This window comes from Nycticebus coucang, chromosome 3 (genome assembly GCF_027406575.1).
Source record: "Nycticebus coucang isolate mNycCou1 chromosome 3, mNycCou1.pri, whole genome shotgun sequence".
In the NCBI taxonomy this organism is placed as follows: domain Eukaryota; kingdom Metazoa; phylum Chordata; class Mammalia; order Primates; family Lorisidae; genus Nycticebus; species Nycticebus coucang.
This window is the reverse complement of record NC_069782.1, coordinates 104,120,245-104,141,689: the sequence shown is the minus strand read 5'-3', so window position 1 is coordinate 104,141,689 and position 21,445 is coordinate 104,120,245. Positions and strand designations below refer to the sequence as shown.

The window sequence follows — 21,445 nt, the reverse complement described above, 5'->3', positions numbered from 1 at the left end:
TAGCCTTGAGGTATAGTTTTAATAAAAGCTTTACTGAGTAATCATTTTATATAAAATCTCAAACAAGGCTCGGCGCATGTGGCTCAAGCAGCTAAGGCGCCAGCCACGTACACCTGAGCTGGTGGGTTCGAATCCAGCCCGGCCCGCCAAACAACAATGACAGCTCAACCAAAAAAAATAGCCGAGCGTTTCAGCTGGCACCTATAGTCCCAGCTACTTGGGAGGCAGAGGCAAGAGAATCGCTTGAGCCCAGGAGTTGGAGGTTACTATGAGCTGTGATGCGACAGCACTTTACCCAGGGCGACAGCTTGAGGCTCTGTCTCAAAAAAAAAAAAAAAATCTCAAACAAGTCCTTTAATGGAAAAAAGAAGGTATTTTCAAAGGTAACTTTCTTTGTGGTTGCTCCTGTGAATAACACAGGCTCATTGGATTCTTTTAATTATTACCTGAATTCAATTATATTTAAGGTCCATTGTTTCTGATAAGGAGAACGAAAAATCCTTAGCTTTAAGACAGCAAATTGTCAAAGAATTTTTTCATTAAAGACAAAAGCATGAGGTTTTGTTTATATAAAATTATTGTCAGTACCCCCAGGCAAGTGCCCAGAAATACCCTGTTGATTGGATAGTTTGTTCATTGTCATTTTTTAACTAAAAATCCTCTTTATTTGTAGAGTATTACTTATAGTTGTTACCCTTTGGAAGATCACTACCATCCTAATGGTTGTGAAATAATGAAACATAACAAGCACTGGCTTAAATACTTTAATTTTTCTGAGAGTCGGCTAAAGATTTTTCTGTGAGGAGGGTCAAATTTAATTTCAGCCTTCACTTTTGTTGGGAAAGGTGATAATGTTTATATTGAAATCTGTGTACTGAGTCCTGGAGAGGGAAAGAACCAGGAAGTCTTGGGGAACTGGAGAGACTGGTCTGGTGGTAGCCACTTGTTTGAAAAGCTGCATAGTTCAGACTTCAAGGTGGACTTGCCTCCTTTAGCCATCACCTCGCTCAGCAACCTTGAATTACTTATTGATTTTGGCCTTTCATTAAATGAAAAGAGTTTGCCATATTACTTGTTTTCAAATTCTGTCCCATGGAGCACTAGGGTTTCTTGGAGTCTCCCCAAGAGTCCTAGGGTAGGCTGACTAGGAGACCTAACCAGATCAATTTCTCTTGTAATGTTTTTATAGTTTGTTTCAGTAAATGATTATTTAGTTTTAAAAAGTTAAATCTCTTCCATAGTCCCCACTAGCTCAATAAAAGCACATTATTCAGTTTGCAGTCACATTTTTCCTCATCTCTCTTTTGGGGGAAGGCCTGTAGTCAATCGGGGTAAAGAATAAACTTATGACAATAGTGGAGAGGTAAAAAGTACTAAGTTAGTGGTTAGTGTCTGGACTTAGAAAGGAAGGTGAATGAACTCACACAAGAGCTTTACTTCTATTAGAAAATTGAGGGGAGGAAAGGAAGGACAACACACACAGAGACACACTTAGGATTTTAGTCCTGGAAGAAAATCCCCATACTTGGACAAACCTTAGAATCGGGAATAGTGAGAGATTTAAAAGACCTCTTGAAAAGTGGAAAACTAGGCTCAGCGCCAGTAGTACTGTGTGTGGTTACGGCGCCAGCCACATGCACCAAGGCTAGCAGGTTCAAACCCGGCCCGGGCCAGCTAAATAACAATGACAACTGCAACAAAAAAATAGCGGGCGCCTTTGTCCCAGCTACTTAGGGGAGGCTGAGGTAAGAGAATCACTTGAGCCCAAGTGTTTGAGGTTGCTACGAGCCGTGACTTGCACTCTACTAAGGGCAATGTGATCAGAATCTCTCAAAAAAAGAAAGAAAGAAAGAAAGAAAAGTGGAAAACTAAAGACAACATTTGGTCTTTTTATTTTTTTCCTTTTTTAAATTTTGAGATAATCTTACAAATCAATTTCCTCATTTCAAATATAGGTAATGTACCCTATTATTTGCTTTAGGCAGGTTTTTTTTTTTTTCTTTTAAAGACAGAGTTTCACTTTATTGCCCTCAGTAGAGTGCCATGGCGTCACAGCTCACAGCAACCTCCAATTCCTGGGCTTAAACGATTCTTTTGCCTCAGCCTCCAGAGTAGCTGGGACTACAGGCGCCCACCACAACACCGGCTATTTTTGTTGTTGTTGCAGTTTGGCCAGGACCAGGTTTGAACCCACTACCCTCAGTATATGGGGCCAGTGCCCTACCCATTGAGCCAAAGGTGTTGCCCAGGGTAGTTTTTTTAAATTTTCAGGATTCCCTATAAATTAGAGCAAATTGGTATTATTCATGTTTCATAACAAAGTTGCCCAAAAGTTACTCATGGCTTTTTTTTTTTTTTTTTGAGATAGAATCTCACTTAGTCACCCTGGGGTTGAGTGCTTTGGCGTCAAAGCTCACAGCAACCTCAAACTCTTGGGCTCAAGCAATCCTCTTGCCTCAGCCTCTCTAGTTAGGAGTGCAAGTGCCCGGCTATTTTTAGAGACAGGATCTGGTGCTTGCTCAGGCTGGGCTCAAACTCCTGGGTTTAGGCAATCCCAGGATGCTAGGATTACAGGCGTGAGCCACCACACCTGGCCTGTTAATGGTTATTTTTAATTGATTTGTTGAATTAAACGGTTTTATATGGTTTGTGAAATTCCAAAATAAGCATATGTATACATATTAAAAATAAATAAGTAAATTTTCTAGCTGTATATAAGAATCTAAGTTTTTGGTCACAGATTGGTATGAGAACAAGGAAAATAGTTACTCATGGACCCCACCTGCAGCGATTCTTCACATATTCTCTCTCTACTTGGTATAATTTGTCAACCAGTTCCAGAGTCAGGCAACTTGCATCTGATTCCCAGCAAAACGACCTTGACCAAGTCATTTTTTTCTTTGTGGCACCATTTTCTTACCTATGATGGAAATTATATTTCCTACTGTGTAATGATATGTAAAAGATTGAATGAATTAATACATTTGATGTACTTAATACAGTCACTAGCCCATGGTTGGCCTGGTATTGTTATTATTATGTTATTGAGCAGAAAAGCGGAGATCTTAATCGTTCATGAAACTTTAGCCCACTTGAGAGAGAAGTATCTACGTACCGAGGTAGACCAAAAGGTGTAAATTTAGGGGAACATTTTCAGAAAAAAACTAATCCTAAAGAATTTTCCTCTAATTAAGAAAAATACTTCCTGGGCGGCACCTGTGGCTCAGTGAGTAGGGCGCCGGCCCCATATGCCGAGGGTGGTGGGTTCAAGCCCAGCCCCGGCCAAACTGCAACAAAAAAATAGCCGGGCGTTGTGGTGGGCGCCTGTGGTCCCAGCTGCTCCAGCTGCTCCAGCTGCTCGGGAGGCTGAGGCAAGAGAATCACGTAAGCCCAAGAGTTAGAGGTTGCTGTGAGCCGTGTGACGCCACGGCACTCTACCCGAGGGTGGTACAGTGAGACTCTGTCTCTACAAAAAAAAAAAAAAAAATACTTCCTATTTTTCTAATTACTTGATTTAGATTCCTAAATTATATTGAATCAGTTTCTGGAGATTTGATATTCTTTGATTCTTTGTATTGTATGGCTATTGGATATAAGGAACTCAAATATAAAACCTGTTGAAAACTAAATCATCACCTTCTACATTTGACCCAACATACTCTGTGTTTCTATATACTCCAGAAATATGTAATTATTTAGTTGCAAATTTAGTCTGCTGTTTCACTAGTATTTTTATTATTTCCAGGTTCGATGGATGATGTACTGGATTGTTTTTGCTCTCTATACTGTGATTGAAACAGTAGCAGATCAAACAGTTGCTTGGTAAGTTCCTAATTAATGATTCTGCTTTCCCCATAAGAACATTACTTTCCTTATAGCCCCCTCAAAGGCAACTAATTTTTTTCCCCATATGCCACTCCCTGCCCACCTTCCCCCAACATCTTGGAATAAGAACACTTAGTTGTCATAATCCTTTTCTACACTGATGGCTTCGGACTGTTTTCCTTTTAACGCTTCCTAAACGACTCCTTTTTTGAGGCCCACATCATCTGGTTTTGTACCCCCCTACCCATCCTTAAAACTCTCATCAACAAACTCAAACTAGACAGCATCAACACCCATATGGACTCCCATTCAAAACCAACTTCTTGGCTGTTCTATTCCAAATAGACATGACAAAATTAAAGCGTGTTTATATCCTCAAGGATTTGACATTTTACCAACCAGCAAGCAGTACTTAATGGACATCTTGAATCTCCTTGTGCTGTTATTTCAATAACGCATTTCCATCTAAAACCAGCCATTACTTAGAGAAATTCTCCTTTCAAAAAACGTTAAGGGCAGCACCTGTGGTTCAATGGATAGGGCGCCGGGCCCATATACTGAGGGTGGCGGGTTTGAACCCAGCACCCATCAAACTGCAACAAAAAAATAGCCAGGTGCTGTGGTGGGCGCCTGTAGTCCCAGCTACTCTGGAGGCTGAGGCAGGGAGCTGTAATGCCATGGCACTCTACCAAGGGCAATAAAGTGAGACTCTGTCTCTTAAAAAAAAAAGTTTCCAACTTTGCCGGGTTTTGCTCTACCCATACTCCACAAACCTTCAGCCTGCACTAGCCCAACAGTTACTCTTCTTTACTTCTTTACGTGGCTACTAAATGCGTTCTCTTCTTAAGCTGTCTTTCCTATTTTCCTATTAAATCAGACTGAATTTGCTAAAAAAAAAAGTAGAATATTCTTTTTTTGTAGAGACAGAGTCTCACTTTATGGCCCTCTGTAGAGTGCCGTGGCCTCACACAGCTCACAGCAACCTCCAACTCCAGGGCTTAAGCGATTCTCTTGCCTCAGCCTCCCGAGCAGCTGGGACTACAGGCACCCACCACAACGCCCGGCTATTTTTTGGTTGCAGTTTGGCCGGGGCTGGGTTTGAACCTGCCACCCTCGGTATATGGGGCCGGCGCCCTACCAACTGAGCCACAGGCACCGCCCAAAGTAGAATATTCTTAACCCTGCCTTTCTTTGTAAACTTTTCTGTATCTGACTCCCTCTTTCTTTTCCAATTTGAAATGCTATATAATTTTTCTTCCTTTACCCCAAAGCTCATTCATTTACCTGTTATACCTTTGGTATACGGGTTTGGGGGAGGTGTTTTTGTTTGTTTATATTTGTTTATAAGTGGCAGAACATGGATTCCAAACATACTAGGTCTAAGTTTCAAAGATTTTTTTTTAAGACCTCATATTTTCTGACTGCAAATTTAGCCTAAATACATTATTTTTTTTTTTTTTTTTTTTTTTTTTTTTTGGTAGAGACAGAGTCTCACTTTATGGCCCTTGGTAGAGTGCCGTGGCCTCACACAGCTCACAGCAACCTCCAACTCCCGGGCTTAAGCGATTCTCTTGCCTCAGCCTCCCGAGTGGCTGGGACTACAGGCGCCCGCCACAACGCCCGGCTATTTTTTTGGTTGCAGTTTGGCCGGGGCCGGGCTTGAACCCGCCACCCTCGGTATATGGGGCCGGCGCCTTACCGACTGAGCCACAGGCGCCGCCCGTAAATACATTATTATAATAGAAAGTGAACAACGTAGAAAAAATTTACAATTAAAGTTCAGAAAATTTTTTTTTAATTGCAGTATGGTTAGATACCTTTTGCAACAGTCATTCCTCACTACCTGCATTTGCCCTCATGCACCTTGAGCAAGAAATAGAAGTTTGGTTGTTTTTTTTATATTATTTGCTGGCCTCAGTGTTAAGTATCTTCTCATTTCAGGATGAAAGCTGAAGGAGCAGCTAGGCTCATAGCAGAAGGCAAAAGCTTATAGTGAGAGGTTGAAAGTATTTGGATTGAGGGCATCAAAGGGCATTTAAAGCTTCTGCTTTATGGAACAAATATGTCACGTTCACATTTGGTTGGCCAAAGCACAATACTGGTTAAAGCCACAGACGTTGACTGGGGAAATGTCCTCATCTGGAAGTGTCCTCATAGGGAAGGTTGCTACAGAGTCACATGGAAAGGGGCTTGAGTGTATAACCCCTTGCAAGTAAACAGTTTGTGTCTGCAAAGTGCTGTAATTCTGGCCAAGTGAGACTGGAGAGGAAGTTTTCTGGGAGTCCTGAGAAAGATAAGGATATGTGTGCTTGGAGCATATGAAGTGCCCTGATGATTTTGAGGTATGATGCAGACTTCCCTGGCTCTGCAGACAGGGTGGGTGTACCTTACTGCCCTGGCTAAATGATGTCAGAGCCCACTCTTGACCTCTGTGGTCAGTTGACAGTTTTCCTGTGCTTACTTCGGAGGAAGAATCTTGGAATAGAAGATGTGAACCCCATAGGTCACTTTCCCAACTGATCTATAGTTAAACAAGATGATTTCATTTATTCAAACATGTTGTTTCCCTGATCACTAACCTTTACATGTGAAAACCTAACACAGTGTCTAAACTTTTTAAAAAGCTTTTTTGTGACTCCATATTGGTTATAGTTATCTATTTTTCACTAGCAACTTTTTTTTTTTCCAAATTTCTTCTCATTAGGTTTCCTCTGTACTATGAGCTGAAGATTGCTTTTGTCATATGGCTGCTCTCTCCCTATACCAAAGGAGCCAGTTTAATATATAGAAAATTTCTTCATCCACTTCTTTCTTCAAAGGAAAGGGTAAGATATGTAAATTATTTCCACAGGAGACTGGGTGTGGTGGCTCACACCTGTAATTCTAGCACTCTGGGAGGCTGGGGAGGGTGGATTGCTTGAGCTCAGTAATTTGAGACCAGACTAAGAAAGACCAAGACCCTGTTCCTGCTAAAAATAGAAAAAGTAGCCGAGTGTTATGGAGGGCAGCTATAGTCCCAGCCACTCAGGAGACTAAGGCAAAAAGATGGCGTAAGCCCAAATTTGAGATATCTGAGAGCTACGATGATGCCATGGCACTCTACCCAGAATGACAGAGTGAGACTCTGTCTGAAATAAATAAATAATTTCCACAAATAATGTTTTTAGGAATGCCTATCAATACATACTTGATGCTGTAAATTAATGGAACTATTATGTTATGGGTAGAAAATACTAGTTGGGCGCCAGGCCCATATACCAGATGTGGCGGGTTCAAGCCTGGCTTCGGCCAAAACTTCGAAAATACTAGTTGGGGGCTTCTTAACACTGCTATTAAATAAAACTATTTAAAGTTATATAAAGTCTGTGGCTTTTTCTCCCCAGGAGATTGATGATTATATTGTACAAGCAAAGGAAAGAGGCTATGAGACCATGGTGAACTTTGGACGGCAAGGTTTAAACCTCGCAGCTACGGCTGCTGTTACTGCAGCAGTGAAGGTATTTTTCATTTACCTTTTTTATCCAATGTCACACTAAGTCAACAACTAAAGTAAGGTGGCTTTTTAATTTAAAACATTATACAGTTGTGGCAGAATTTGCTTGGTGTTTATTTTTCTAATGCTAGAAAGAACAGCTAGATAATTTTAGAGGTATCTTCACATTATGTTTTCTATAACTACTTAATATTTTGAATCTCTTATTTGATCACAAAATGAGAGGTTGTTAATAAGTAAAACATACCTGAAAATGTTATTTTGTTAGAATTTTCCCACTTCATAGCCTTAAATAGTTTGAATAAATCACCTTATGTAAAGATGACCATTCTTTCTTTCTCTGTCTTTGGTATTCTCTCTCTCTCCATGGCAATATCTTGGTAGGATTTCTGGCTTACTTCTGCACCTCTACTTCAATCAATTTGAGGTAACGGATTATTCAAAATAAGGCATGAAATAATTCTGTTTTTAAAACTTAAGATTTTACTTAGCCAGTACTAATGTTAATTTGTTGTGTTGCAAGCCAGGTTATCAAAAGAATGTGCTCTGTGAAAATTTGCATTGTGGCTTTTGGATTTCTTTGCATGTTATAATTGGTGTGGTTTATTTTAAATACCATAGTATAATTGATTTTGGTGTGTAATCTGTGGAAAGAAAACAGGCTTCAGGTCCAGAAAGTGCTAAGTGTAACCTCCTAGGTAACCACAGGCAATTTACTTAATTGTTTATTTGCAACATAGTTGCAACTATATATAGTTGCCTCATGTATAAAGGAAGGGCAAAATAAATACCTGTGAGAGAATTATAAAGACATAGTGCTTGCTTGCATACAGTGGGAGCCTAATAAGCATTAATATCATATGTCTATTTCAATTCAAGTGAAAGCTTTAGTTTTTTGTTAAGTTGAGAATAAATAGTATACTGCTTTTTTTAGTTATCTTGAACTAAAACAATACTATAGAAATTAATATTCTAATTAAGTAGTGATTCTATATTTATATTTTATTGTAATGGGAAAGGGTTATAAAGTGAGGATTCAAGTATCAAAATTAATATAATAAACAAGAAGAAAAATTCAAATTATATACCAAGTGTGTTACATTGATAATTAAATGGAAACTTATTAACTATGCAACACTATACATGTAAGACAAATAACTATCTTATTAAAGTTTATTAATTATCAGCACTTTAATGTAGCATATAGTTTTCCTGTTATTTGTCTTTTAAAGGCTTTTTCTGTTACTGGGATAGGTTTATAAATGAATACTTAAATAGCAAAATTTTCACTTTAAGGAACTGTTTTCCGTTTTGAAATTTCATTTGCTTTGAGTTTTATTTCTTGCTCAATACATACCTGAATTTCTGTGTCTGCTACAAAAGGTTATCTAGGAGATCCCAAAATTCAGCAGTTACGAATTCTAAAAGGAGAGAACAGATATAATTATCACAGAAATAATAATATTTCCAAGACCTGAAGACATAAATCTCCACCAGGTACAATGAATGAAAAGAATGACCAAGTTTTGAAATTCTAGGCATGTAAATTCACAAAATTTACCTATCTTTGTCAGGGCAGGTATGAGCTGACAAAGCTGGGCAATAATCCACAAAACAAAAAGGAAACCTACGGGTTCTGGGAAACAGATTAGCCTATATGGAAGGGAGATAACAGAATTTCCCACAAAGAGCACTGTATGGCAAGTCCAGAGTGCAGCCAGCCAATATTGGATGTGATAGATGAAAGGTGCCAGGAGGGATGTCTCTGGGAAACACACAGAGCCAAGAGGATCTGATAGGTTTACTGCTGCACAGGGGTGCTTCCTTCAGCCAGTCAGCGCACATGCTGAGACCAATCAGGACATGCTGACTCTAGACAGCTGACGAGATGCAGCTGCACATCTGCGCTGAGCACCATGAAAAATGTACTGGAGACAATGTAACAAGGGAGAGAGTAGGACAACTACACAAATGAAAAAGAAGAAAAGGTGTGTTCTTTACCCCGGGAGAAAACAATAATTATATAAGAAAGGAAATATAACAATGGAGCTTGGCTTGGCAGGGAACATTTACATTATAATAATGAGAACACAGATTAAAGATTTAACAACTGTGATTTTGCTATATTGGGAGGACAGGAGAAGAACAAAAGGTGGTGGAAAAGAAGTAAAATCCTTATCTGTTGTAACGAGAAAGTAGAGGGTTCATTTGCAGAGGGAGGAAGAGAAGAAGGCGGCAGTGGACACAGGGCTTGTTGCTTTTTGTAAGATTTAGCATCATGTGACTCTACAAACCAAGTGCATTATTTATACTCCAATGAAGATGCTTTCTGAATCTTTCATATTTAAAAGTATGCTTTAGGGATGGGAGCAGTGGCTTACACCTATAATCCTAGCACTCTGGGAGGCCAAGGCAGGTGGATTGCCTGAGCTCACAGGTTCAAGACAATCCTGAGCCAGAGCCAGAGCCAGAACTCGTCTCTAAAAATTGCCAGGCATTATGTCAGGTGTCTATAGTCCCAGCTACTCAGGAGGCTGAGGCAAGGGAATCACTTGAGCCCAAGAGTTTGAGGTTGCTGTGATCTGTGACGCCACAGCACTCAACCAAGGGCTACAAAGTGAGACTGTCTCAAAAAATAAAAAAACTGTACTTTAGCATGATTCTTTTTTTTTTTTTTTTTTTTTTTTTTGTAGAGACAGAGTCTCACTTTATGGCCCTCGGTAGAGTGCTGTGGCCTCACACAGCTCACAGCAACCTCCAACTCCTGGGCTTAAGCGATTCTCTTGCCTCAGCCTCCCGAGTAGCCGAGACTACAGGCGCCCGCCACAACGCCCGGCTATTTTTTTGATTGCAGTTTGGCCGGGGCCGGGTTTGAACCCACCACCCTCGGTATATGGGGCCGGCACCTTACCGACTGAGCCACAGGCGCCGCCCACTTTAGCATGATTCTATAGAGAAAAACTGAAAATTACATTTCAACTCGAAAAGTAATTTAGAAAACATTTTAGAGGGCGGTGCCTGTGGCTCAAAGGGGTAGGACACCGGTCCTATATGCTTGGAGGTGGTGGGTTCAAACCCAGCCCCGGCCAAAATGGAAGAAAAAAAAAAAAGCTTAGAAAACATTTTAGAACATTGTTTCAGAAAACAGAGAAGCATACAAATCCCATTTTTCCTCTTCACTTTTAACTTTTAAATATGGGTTGTAATCCTACTATCCTTCGAGATGCCTTTCTACATATTGTGACTGTTATTAGGTACTTATTTTTTTTTTGACTTGTGTTTTAGACTTCCAAACCCTCTCCGTGGGGAACAGCAGTTGCCCCTGTATTATCTTCATTCCCTCCTCATTTACTTTGTACTTTGCCTCCATCAGTTTTTAGTATCCAACATACTATTTATTCAGTGTCATGTATTTAATGCCTGCTATATGTTAGGTGCTGCAGTGAACAAGATAAATGCACTCTCTACCCTCCCAGGTTGCTGTGTGGCTGCAGCTGATGTCTGTGTTCAATACCTAAAATATTTATTTCTTTTTTGGTTGTTAAGAGCTCATTCATCGCCCTCCATTACTTTAAAAAAAAAAAATTATCTTATAGAAATACTTTTCTGTAAAAATATTATGAAAATAATTCTATATCTAGTTCTCTGGCTTTTTTGTGATTCATTGTTTTTATATGTTTAACACCTTAAAATCATTTCGCTAATCCCAAAGGCAGGAAGTGGGGAATATAAAAATCCTCTGTTAACTACCATAAAACAAATAGAAACATGTGTCCCATAAATGAAATTCAGTTTGGAAGCTATCCTCACTTCTTTGTGATGTCGTGACTTTTATCAGCAAGATCCTGGTGTGGGAGGTGACCTTCACCATTGTCATCCTGCATACAGGAACATTGGAACCTCCATCCTGGAGTCTATATTATTCATTAGAAATAGTCATTAAATATGCTGAACACACAGCATAATGTTAACACTATTTGCCTCAAGTTATATCATGCTTATTTTAGAGTACATGAAATTAGTTTCATCTCGGGAGATGTCAAACAAGGGTATTGTCATGGAAGAATCACTGAACCAGACACTTTGTACTGAAGAGTAAATTGAAACTGAAATAGGTCAAGTTTAAGGAAAAACTGCAAGGAAGCCAAGAGTAAGACTTGAGAATCATTTAAAATCTTTATAGTGTATGGTTTGTTTAAAAATATTTTTCAGGCTAGAAATTCCTGGACTCTTGGTGTGACCTTTAAAGAACAGGTAATAACCCTGACTAGGTTTCCCAGGTTAAACCTCCTGAGCATGTTAAAGGTGAAAATAGGAATCTAATCAGAACATTTATTACACTGTAAAGCAATTTTCTGAAAATGTTACTCAGTTCTATGACCTCATTATCAAGCATCTGTTCGCAAGGTCAGTGTCTGAGTTTATTTTGGCTGAGCACAGCATAAACATATGAAGGACCTTCAAGGATTTTGCTGAAGATGCTCAACATTCTGTAGCTTTTCATGTTAGAAATTCGGGTGGCTTTTGTGCAGATGCACAACATTACTGCCAGATAAAGGACAGGTCGGGGAAAGTACTATTAGTCATGTTAACTGTCTCTTTGAATTTTCCCTGGCAGCTTTTTCTTGGTAAATTCTTTAGCAGATACAAGAAATCAGTTATCACAGACATTAGAGATTTTATGGGGTGAAGAACCTATGGCCTTAGGGCTGCACGTGACCTTCTGAATCCTTGAGTGCCACTTTTTGACCAAATCCTAATTTTACAGAACAAATCCTTTAAATAAAGGGATAAAAGTGAAGTTTGGATTCAGTCAAGAGGCTGCACTTAGGGATCTGGAGGGCCACATGTGACCTTGATGCTACAGGTTCCCACCCTAGATTTTTTTATTTTTAATCCTGATTCTGCCACTTATTAGCCATGAGGTTTTGGGCAGAACATCTGCAGTGATCTAAGTATTAGTTTTCTTACCTGTAAAACAAAGAGGTGAAACCTGACCCCTAAACCCCTTGCAACTCTAAAATAGTGCTGCTTTTTTTTTTTTTTTTTTTTTTTTGTCAAGACAGAGTCTCATTTTGTCACCCTTGGTAGAGTGCTGTTGTGTCACAGCTCACAGCAACCTCCAGCTCTTGGGCTTAGGCAATTCTCTTGCCTCAGCCTCCCAAGTAGCTGGGACTACAGGCACCTGCCACAACACCTTACTATTATTTTGTTGTAGTTTGGCTGGGCTGCGTTTGAACCCACCACCCTCAGTATATAGGGCCAGCAGCCTACTCACTGAGCCATAGGCGCCACCCCAAAACAGTGCTTCTTAATTCTGGAGAAAGTTTTGTACTCCCATCCTCACCAAGGGACATTCTGCTCTAAAAAGATAATGAGTTAGAAAAGCCTTAAAGTACATTTAGGTAGTTTTAGTGGTAGGTTGCAAATAATTTCTTTAAATTTTTCTGTTATAAACGTCCTTCAATGAATATATATTGCTTTAATCTTAAAAACACTAAACCAGGCTCAGTGCCCTTAGCTCAGTAATTAGGGCGCAGGCCACAAACACCAGGGCTGGTAGGTTCGAACCCGGCCCAGGGCTGCTAAACAGCAGCAATGACAACTACAACAAAAAATAGCTGGGCGTTTTGGTGGGTGCCTGTAGTCCTAGCTACTTGGGACTGAGGCAAGAGAATCGCTTAAGCCCAAGAGTTTGAGGTTGCTGTGAGCTGTGACATCACAGCGTTCTATGGAGGATGACGTAGTGAGACTCCTCCTCAAAAAAACAAAAAAAAAACATTAAAACATATTATTCACCTGGAGCAAATGTAGTCAGTTCCATTCTGGGCTTGATCAGATTAATTTGCTGAATGTCCACAGGGAAAAGAGATTTTCCCTAAAACTAGGAACTAACCTTATCTGCAAGTATAATGTAACGTGTCAAGGATCAAAAAGAACTAAAGTTTAATGGCTACTCATTATTAAATAGTATAATAAGAATTATACTCTAAGGGCGGTGCCTGTGGCTCAAGGAGTAGCTCAATGGCCCCATATACTGGAGGTGGTAGGTTCAAACCTGGTCCCAGCCAAAAACTGCAAAATAAAATAAATAAATAAATAAGTTCTATTTAAAAAAAAAAAAAGAATTATACTCTAAAGTAATGTCTTATGCTTATAAGATGATAAAACATTACTGATTATGTTTTTAAATTCTTTTTTTTTTTTTGTAGAGATAGTCTCACTTTATGGCCCTTGGTAGAGTGCCATGGCATCACACAGCTCACAGCAACCTCCAACCCCTGGGCCTAAGCGATTCTCTTGCCTCAGCCTCCCAAGTAGCTGGGACTACAGGCGCCCACCACAACGCCCGGCTATTTTTTTGGTTGCAGTTCAGCTGGGGCTGGGCTTGAACCCACCACCCTCGGCATATGGGGCCGGCGCCTTACCTACTGAGCCACAGGCGCCACCCTTAAATTCTTTTTTTTTTTTTTTTTTGTAGAGACAGAGTCTCACTTTATGGCCTCGGTAGAGTGCCGTGGCCTCACACAGCTCACAGCAACCTCCGACTCCTGGGCTTAAGCGATTCTCTTGCCTCAGCCTCCCGAGCAGCTGGGACTACAGGCGCCTGCCACAACGCCCGGCTATTTCTTGGTTGCAGTTTGGCCGGGGCTGGGTTTGAACCCGCCACCCTCGGTATATGGGGCCGGCGCCTTACTGACTGAGCCACAGGCGCCGCCCCACCCTTAAATTCTTAATAAAAATGTGAAGAGGGGCTGCGCCTGTGGCTCAGTCGGTAAGGCGCCAGCCCCATATACCGAGGGTGGCGGGTTCAAACCCAGCCCCGGCCAAACTGCAACCAAGAAATAGCCGGGCGTTGTGGCAGGCGCCTGTAGTCCCAGCTGCTCGGGAGGCTGAGGCAAGAGAATCGCTTAAGCCCAGGAGTCGGAGGTTGCTGTGAGCTGTGTGAGGCCACGGCACTCTACCGAGGGCCATAAAGTGAGACTCTGTCTCTACAAAAAAAATAAATAAATAAAAATGTGAAGAGAATAGATTGAAGGTTTTATACAAAAATACTGATAAGCAAAATAAACTCCTATTTAACACAAAATACAGTAATTTTAATGTAATGTTTAACTAGGAAATGAAGTATTTCAACAAAGGCAGAATTATTTTAATGTAAAGAAGTAAGAATTAGTCCTATATGCAGGATGCCAGCCATCTACTTAGATGCTTGAGTAGACATTCAGATGTCCTCGTGCTCTTGGATATAAGTGAGCTCTGTGTGTGGCTACTTCAGGGAGTTGCCTGTCGGTTGAAGAATCCCTCTTAGAGCATGAGCATATTAATATTAGCTCTGGGCCTGTCCTTCTGCCCAGTCAGGCCCTACCATGTTCGCCATGTTATAAGTGAACATTTGGGGTCCCAATCCAAACCCTGGGAATTCTGTGCCCCTTGAGGTTCAGAAGATTCAGGAACACTTCTGCTAATGATGATCACATGGATGTAAATTATTCTACAGAATACTTAATTACTTTGATTTTTGCATTTTCATCGTAATCTTTCTGTTTCTTTCTCTTTGATGTCCAGGATCAATTTAACATATACAGTGTACACATATAAATTACTGCAAGAGAACAGGATCTAAAGTGCTGGGATGTAGAATTGTATGAAGGGTGGTAACAGCCATCCTTCCCCCTTACTGACTAAAAGAGAGCTGTTTCCCTACAGCAGATTAGACTAGAACCTTTCCTCATTTTTCTTAGACTTTTAGCTTGATATGGTATAAATCAGATAGATAAACAAAGCCTTATTAACCAAGACAAAGCTTCAATACCTTTTAATGTTGTTATTTACATGTAATTACCATGTCCCATTTGTGCCCTCAAAATAGAGAAACCATTTTTCTTTCTTAGTAGAAGTGAAGAAGTAGATATGAGAAACATGAATGAAAATTGGATCAGAAATTCTTACAGCGTATTAAAGCTTCATTAAAACTTCTATGATTCAGTTTTGTAATATTAAAGACATTGTTGAAAAAAAGAAAAAACCACCCATCCCATCTGCCTAAATATTATACTATTTTCATTTTTGTCTATTTTTCCCTATCTACTTATAATCTTACAGCATACTGGCAACCATCGTATGCATATGATTTTAGAATTCAGACGTAGAGGGAAGATATTTCTACTTAACATTACATAGTAAACATAATTTTTATTTATTTGAGATAGAGTCTCATTGTGTCACCCAGGGTAGAGTACAGTGGCACAATCAGAGCTCACACAGCCTTGAACTCCTGGCCTCAAGCAATGCTCCTGCCTCAGCCTTCCAAAGTGCACAGGCATAAGCATGAGCTATTGTGCCTGGCATAATTCCTTTATTAATGGACTTTTTGGGCTGAAGATCTAAAAACTGGGGGGAATAGGTTAGCCTTTAGAAGTGAATATTTTGTAATTACACCTCTTCTTTAAAGTGGTTACATTGTATACTTGGATTTATGTAATGTTTTTGAAGTCTGTAATGCTACACTAATTTTTCTCTTCTCTTACTAGTTTTATTCTGTGCCCATAAAAAATATGCAGTGGAAAATCTAATTTTCCACGGCAGTAATGGCTGTTAAAAAGTGTTGGGAGTTCTCAAAGAGGGCTCCTAATACCTTTTTGTTTTTCCCTATAGTCCCTGGGAACTTCCAAGAGGAAGCCATAAAGGTGTTAATAATAATTAGATATTGATAATAACAGGGCTGCTTACTCAAGAGCTCAATTAAAATATAGAGTACAAATAGATAACCCAGATATGTTAGGGTTGGGCCTTGCATGAATTTAATCTAAACCTGAAGCAAACCCCTAGTGGTTGGTGTAGTCTGCACCATGACACCATAATCATAACTATAGTTTGCTGCTGAACCTCTACATATAACTTACAGTGCTTACATTAAAACAAGCTGTTATCTATGGCAAACACTGTAGCAGGCAAGAGCAAGAAGGGGCATAAAAAGAACATTTATTGGGGAGGTGAGAGGGGGATGGGGGTCACAGTGTATGGCATACCTCTTTGGGGCGGGACACAATTATAAGAGGGACTGTATCTAACAAATGTAATCAGTGTAACCTAATTCTTTGTACCTTCAATGAATCCCAAACAATAAAAAATAAAGAGCATTTATTAAGTGCCATGCCACATATCCTAGGAAAACAGAAGAAGCCTAAGATGTGTCCTGCTCTTCTAGCATCTTAAAATCTTGCTCTGGAGGCAAAGTATATATTAGCACAACTATACCTCCTAAGAATGTGTGTGAGTTCATTTGTGAGATATGTGCCAAGAAATTTAATTATACTTGCAAAAGGTACCAAAGTTTGTGGATGATGTAATTATAAAACTAGACTGATGTAATGACATTTTGACTCATTTGTACTCTGAAGCGTACTGTCTTGAGTGTGAGGGTTTGAGACTTACAGCCGCCTTAGAGAATACACCTGAGTCAGGTCAAGGGTATCATGGACATGTGTGTCATTTGTCATCTGTGTTGTAGTAGGCAAAAGATCAAAACTTGCTGAGAATACAGCATAGGAATACAAAAGTGGTATAAAGAAAATGACAATTCTAAAAAAACAATGTACCTGTTTCAGATGGACACTGGGCACTTCCTAGCAGGATATCACTCAAGTCTTCCGTCAACCATCTGTTTAATAAATAATAATACAGAGGAAGCAAATAAATTAAACCATGCCAAGAATGTTTTAAATATGTGTGAAATCCAGTTATTTTTCTTGAGAATATAGACACTTTATTAATTTCCTTATCACAATTCAAAAAATATGGTAGCTCAGTTGGGATATAGAATTGGCATTTGGTTTTGGCATATTAAGATATCACTCACCCAGAGTGAGTCAAATCCTGCCTCATGAATAAAGGCCTTTTTCTTCAGTATAAAATACAAGGTAGCAATAATGCCCAAATGTCTGTAGCACCTTTGACTTAGAAATTTAAAGATGAACCACTATAGATGAGTTTCTATGGTAATGTTATAACTAGAGGCAATCATAAATTCCTATGTGTGAAAAGAAGAAATAATAAGTATAGAAAAAACCTTTAGAAGAATATTTTTAATCTAGCTATAAATAAGAAATGAGTCATCTATATGCTATGCAAATTTAAAGTGGGTAAATTTAGAAAATATTTTTTTCTCTTTTTACAAAGCTTCATACTTTGGAGGGAATGCAGTTTATCTGAAAAGTTCAGAAAATGTCTCTTTCAAGGCTGTGCAGTGATGAAAATCATTGACCTTTATGCAGTGATGGAATTGTATCCGCACTGCCCCATACAATAGTCATTAGCCACCTAAAGCTCTTGAACATTTTAAATGTGGCTAGTGCATTTAACTTTAATTAATTTTAATTTAAATACCCACCTTTGACTTGCCAGATACTTGGCATGTTTTCTGGGAAAAAAGGATTTTTTTTTTCTTTTTTTTCAGTTTTTGGCCAGGGCCAGGTTTGAACCCGCCACCTATGGTATATGGGGCTGGCGCCCTACTCCTTTGAGCCACAGGCGCTGCCCAGGATTTTTTTTTTGACAGAGTCTAATTATGTTGCCCTCCGTAGAGTGCGGTAGAATCAGAGCTCACAGCAACCTCAAACTCTTGGGCTTAAGTGATTCTCTTGCCTCAGCCTCCCAAGTAGCTGGGACTACAGGCACCCGCCACAATGTCCAGCTGGGAAAGGATTTTAAAAAGTCAGATTGTATAGTGGTAGATATGTCTTGCCAGATAGTAAATTCATTAACTGAATATTATTTTATTATTAAGAATAATTATTTTTAGCCGGGCGTTGTGGCGGGCGCCTGTAGTCCCAGCTACTCGGGAGGCTGAGGCAAGAGAATCGCTTAAGCCCAGGAGTCGGAGGTTGCTGTGAGCTGTGTGAGGCCACGGCACTCTACCGAGGGCCATAAACTGAGACTCTGTCTCTACAAAAAAAAAAAAAAAGAAGAAGAATTATTTTATTATTAAGAATATTATATTATTCTTTATTTATTATAAGAATATTATTTTATTATTAAGAATTATTAAAATTCTTTGAGTGTTAAATTTTTCTGCTGTGTTCTAGGTAAAGCTATTACCAGTTTCAACTTGGCTTTAAACCAGTGTCTCTTTTGCTTTAAAACTTTGTCCTAAATCACAAACTTAAGCCCCAAAGTGCTAATTTTAGGAGAGAACAAAATTGCGGCTGCTATCCCTGAGGGTGATTTTTACATTTGAAAATTAAATATAATGCTAGTATATAAATATAATACATTTGGGGTAAAATGTACTGATGTCTAAAACTTACTTTGGTTTTGTTTTGTTTTTAAGATTTTTTTTTTTTTTTTTTTTTTTTTACGTAAGAGTTTCTTGCTTTGTTGCCTAGGCTGGGCTCAAGCAATCTTCCCACCTCCCAAGTAGCAGAGTCATGCCACTGTACCCAGCTCTACATCTTATTTTGAAATGCTTTTAAAACAAAAGAAAGTGGATTGACAAATGAGTAGATGGCAGATATGTGATAAAGCAAATACAGAAAAATGTACACAATACATTGGTGTTCTCTATAGAATTGGAAGTTTCATAATAAAATGTTCAGGTATAATAATTACATGTAACCATGCTAAATTTTTTAAAGTATTTTTTTCCTGAATCTGTCACTTCTCTGTTAAATAGAGCCAAGGAGCAATCACTGAACGTTTAAGAAGTTTCAGTATGCATGATTTAACAGCTATCCAAGGTGATGAGCCTGTAGGACAAAGACCACATCAACCTTTACCAGAAGCAAAAAGGAAAAGTAAGGCAGCCCCTGGTGAATCAGCAGGTATGCTTGTTGTTTTAATATATGGTTCTTTCATAATTGAGCTTTTGGATCAAGATGGGTACTAAAATAATACATGTTAATTATCTGAAATTGGACAGATAAGATTTACTTTTAAGCTTTTTTGCTTTTTTTTTTTTTTTTTTTGTAGAGACAGAGTCTCACTGTACCGCCCTCGGGTAGAGTGCCGTGGCGTCACACGGCTCACAGCAACCTCTAACTCCTGGGCTTAAGCGATTCTCTTGCCTCAGCCTCCCAAGCAGCTGGGACTACAGGCGCCCGCCATAACGCCCGGCTATTTTTTTGTTGCAGTTTGGCCGGGGCTGGGTTTGAACCCGCCACCCTCAGCATATGGGGCCGGCGCCCTACTCACTGAGCCACAGGCGCCGCCCGCTTTTTTGCATTTTTGAATCTTATATTTAACTGTAGTTCTTTTTCTTGAAGCAAGGTCAGTACATGGCTTTTGCCAACCATGGAGGTGATCTAACTCACAGAGTAGCAGTAGTCGCTTGTACTACCACAAATGTCTAGATGCTGTGATTGTGGTTCCCATACCTCCTCACCACCAGCCAGTGCTAGTTCTGGGCTGTGATCAATACTCTTTCTACTCAAACTGTGTCCTGAAATCTGAGGGGTTTTATAGTTGAACACTCTTTACCGTAAGTGCGGTGGACAAATAAGGATATTGACTCACAGATAATAAGTTTTAAGCAGGTGATGAAAGATGACTCAGTTTGAAAATAGGATCACTCCAATGGAAAATATGTTGAAATGACATCCTAGTTCCAGAGCTACCTTGTAGGCATATTCTATTATAAATTATGAGCATGTCATAGTTAACATATTCTAAAACTTCGATAAGCTATCATGACCTTAGAAACATACACATAAATGAGACAGTTCTTTGGTCATTTTATGACATGTAAGAAAGTCTTAACTCAAGGCAAGATCTTAAACGAAGATCTTGAGAACATTCCTTTTTAACGTGTTAAGTCTTTAAGGTGCAGGGCTAGTGTAGAAGTTTGCTTTTGAGGGAGATTGAAAATCGTCGTTTATAATTAAAACCAGTTTCACTCTGGGGGGCCAAGGCTGGTGGGCCACCTGAGCTCAGGAGTTCAAGTTCGGCCTGAGCAAGAGTGAGACCCCGTCACTACTAAGGAAAACTAGCCAGGTATTGTGTCTCCTGTATCCCTGCTATGTGGGAGTCTGAGATAAGAGAATTGCTCGAACCCAGAAGTTTGAGATTGCTGTGAGCTGTGATACCATGGCACTGCACCTGAGGTGACAGAGTGAGACTCCTGTCTCCAAAAAAAAAAAAAATTGAAAGTAGAAAAGAAAACAATTTGAAAAATGAAATAACAGTTCCTCCTTAAAAATGAAAAATGAACTTTCTTCTACATTCTCCCAAGAATGAATAACTTTACAAAGTATTGAGAATTATCTAAGCGGTAGGAATCAAGCATTGCTCATTAGGTAGTAATGCTTTAAAGAGAAAAGAACCATTGATGTTTCACACATCCGCCTTATTAATACATTAATAATATAAAAGTAGCTCTTGGGCGGCACCTATGGCTCAGTGAGTAGGGCGCTGTCCCATATACCGAGGGTGGCGGGTTTGAACCCAGCCCTGGCCAAACTGCAATAAAAAAAATAGCCAGGTATTGTGGCGGGCTCCTGTGGTCCCAGTTACTCAGGAGGCTGTACAGGAGAATCGCCTAAGCCCAGAAGTTGGAAGTTGCTGTGAGCCGTGATGCAATGGCACTCCACTGAGGGCTATAAAGTGAGCTTTTAATATAGGTATTACTTAGGATCCATTTAAAATTAGATATATATCAATTATATATTGATTAAGGGGTCAGCTATATTATATATATTTTGCTGATTTAATCTAGATATCTGAGACCTTTATCAGCAGTGTATTCATAATTATACCTTGGAATTGGCTAAGAATTATACTCTAATTATGTAAATGAAAATACGTTTATAAATATGAAAATTTATTATGATATTCACCTATTAAATTTAAAATGATAAGAATAAAAGTTTAAAATATTGAGTTGCAGTTAAGTTCTTTTATTAAATTTCAAACAATGAAATTAAAACAACTTTTCGGATTTATAAAAATTTGAAGTAATGACCAGGCATGCTGGCTCACGCCTGTAATCCCAACACATTGGGAAGTCAAGGTGGAAGGATCTCTTGAACCCAAGAGTTCAAAACCAGCCTGGGTAACACGGCAGACCTCATCTTTACAAAAAAACTTTAAAAACTAGCTGGGCATAGTGGCACATGCCTGCCCTTGGAAGGC

General features: G+C 39.4%; 1 protein-coding gene across 1 annotated transcript in view; it reads left to right on the top strand.

Moving 5' to 3' along the window:
• The window catches only part of REEP3 (receptor accessory protein 3), a 118,772-nt gene that overhangs the window by 83,889 nt on the left and 13,438 nt on the right, over positions 1–21,445 (top strand). The window contains exons 3-6 of the mRNA XM_053582224.1: positions 3,746–3,822; positions 6,530–6,650; positions 7,209–7,322; positions 18,993–19,140. Coding sequence (XP_053438199.1) covers positions 3,746–3,822; positions 6,530–6,650; positions 7,209–7,322; positions 18,993–19,140 — 460 coding nt within the window. The remainder of the gene's footprint in view (positions 1–3,745; positions 3,823–6,529; positions 6,651–7,208; positions 7,323–18,992; positions 19,141–21,445) is intronic.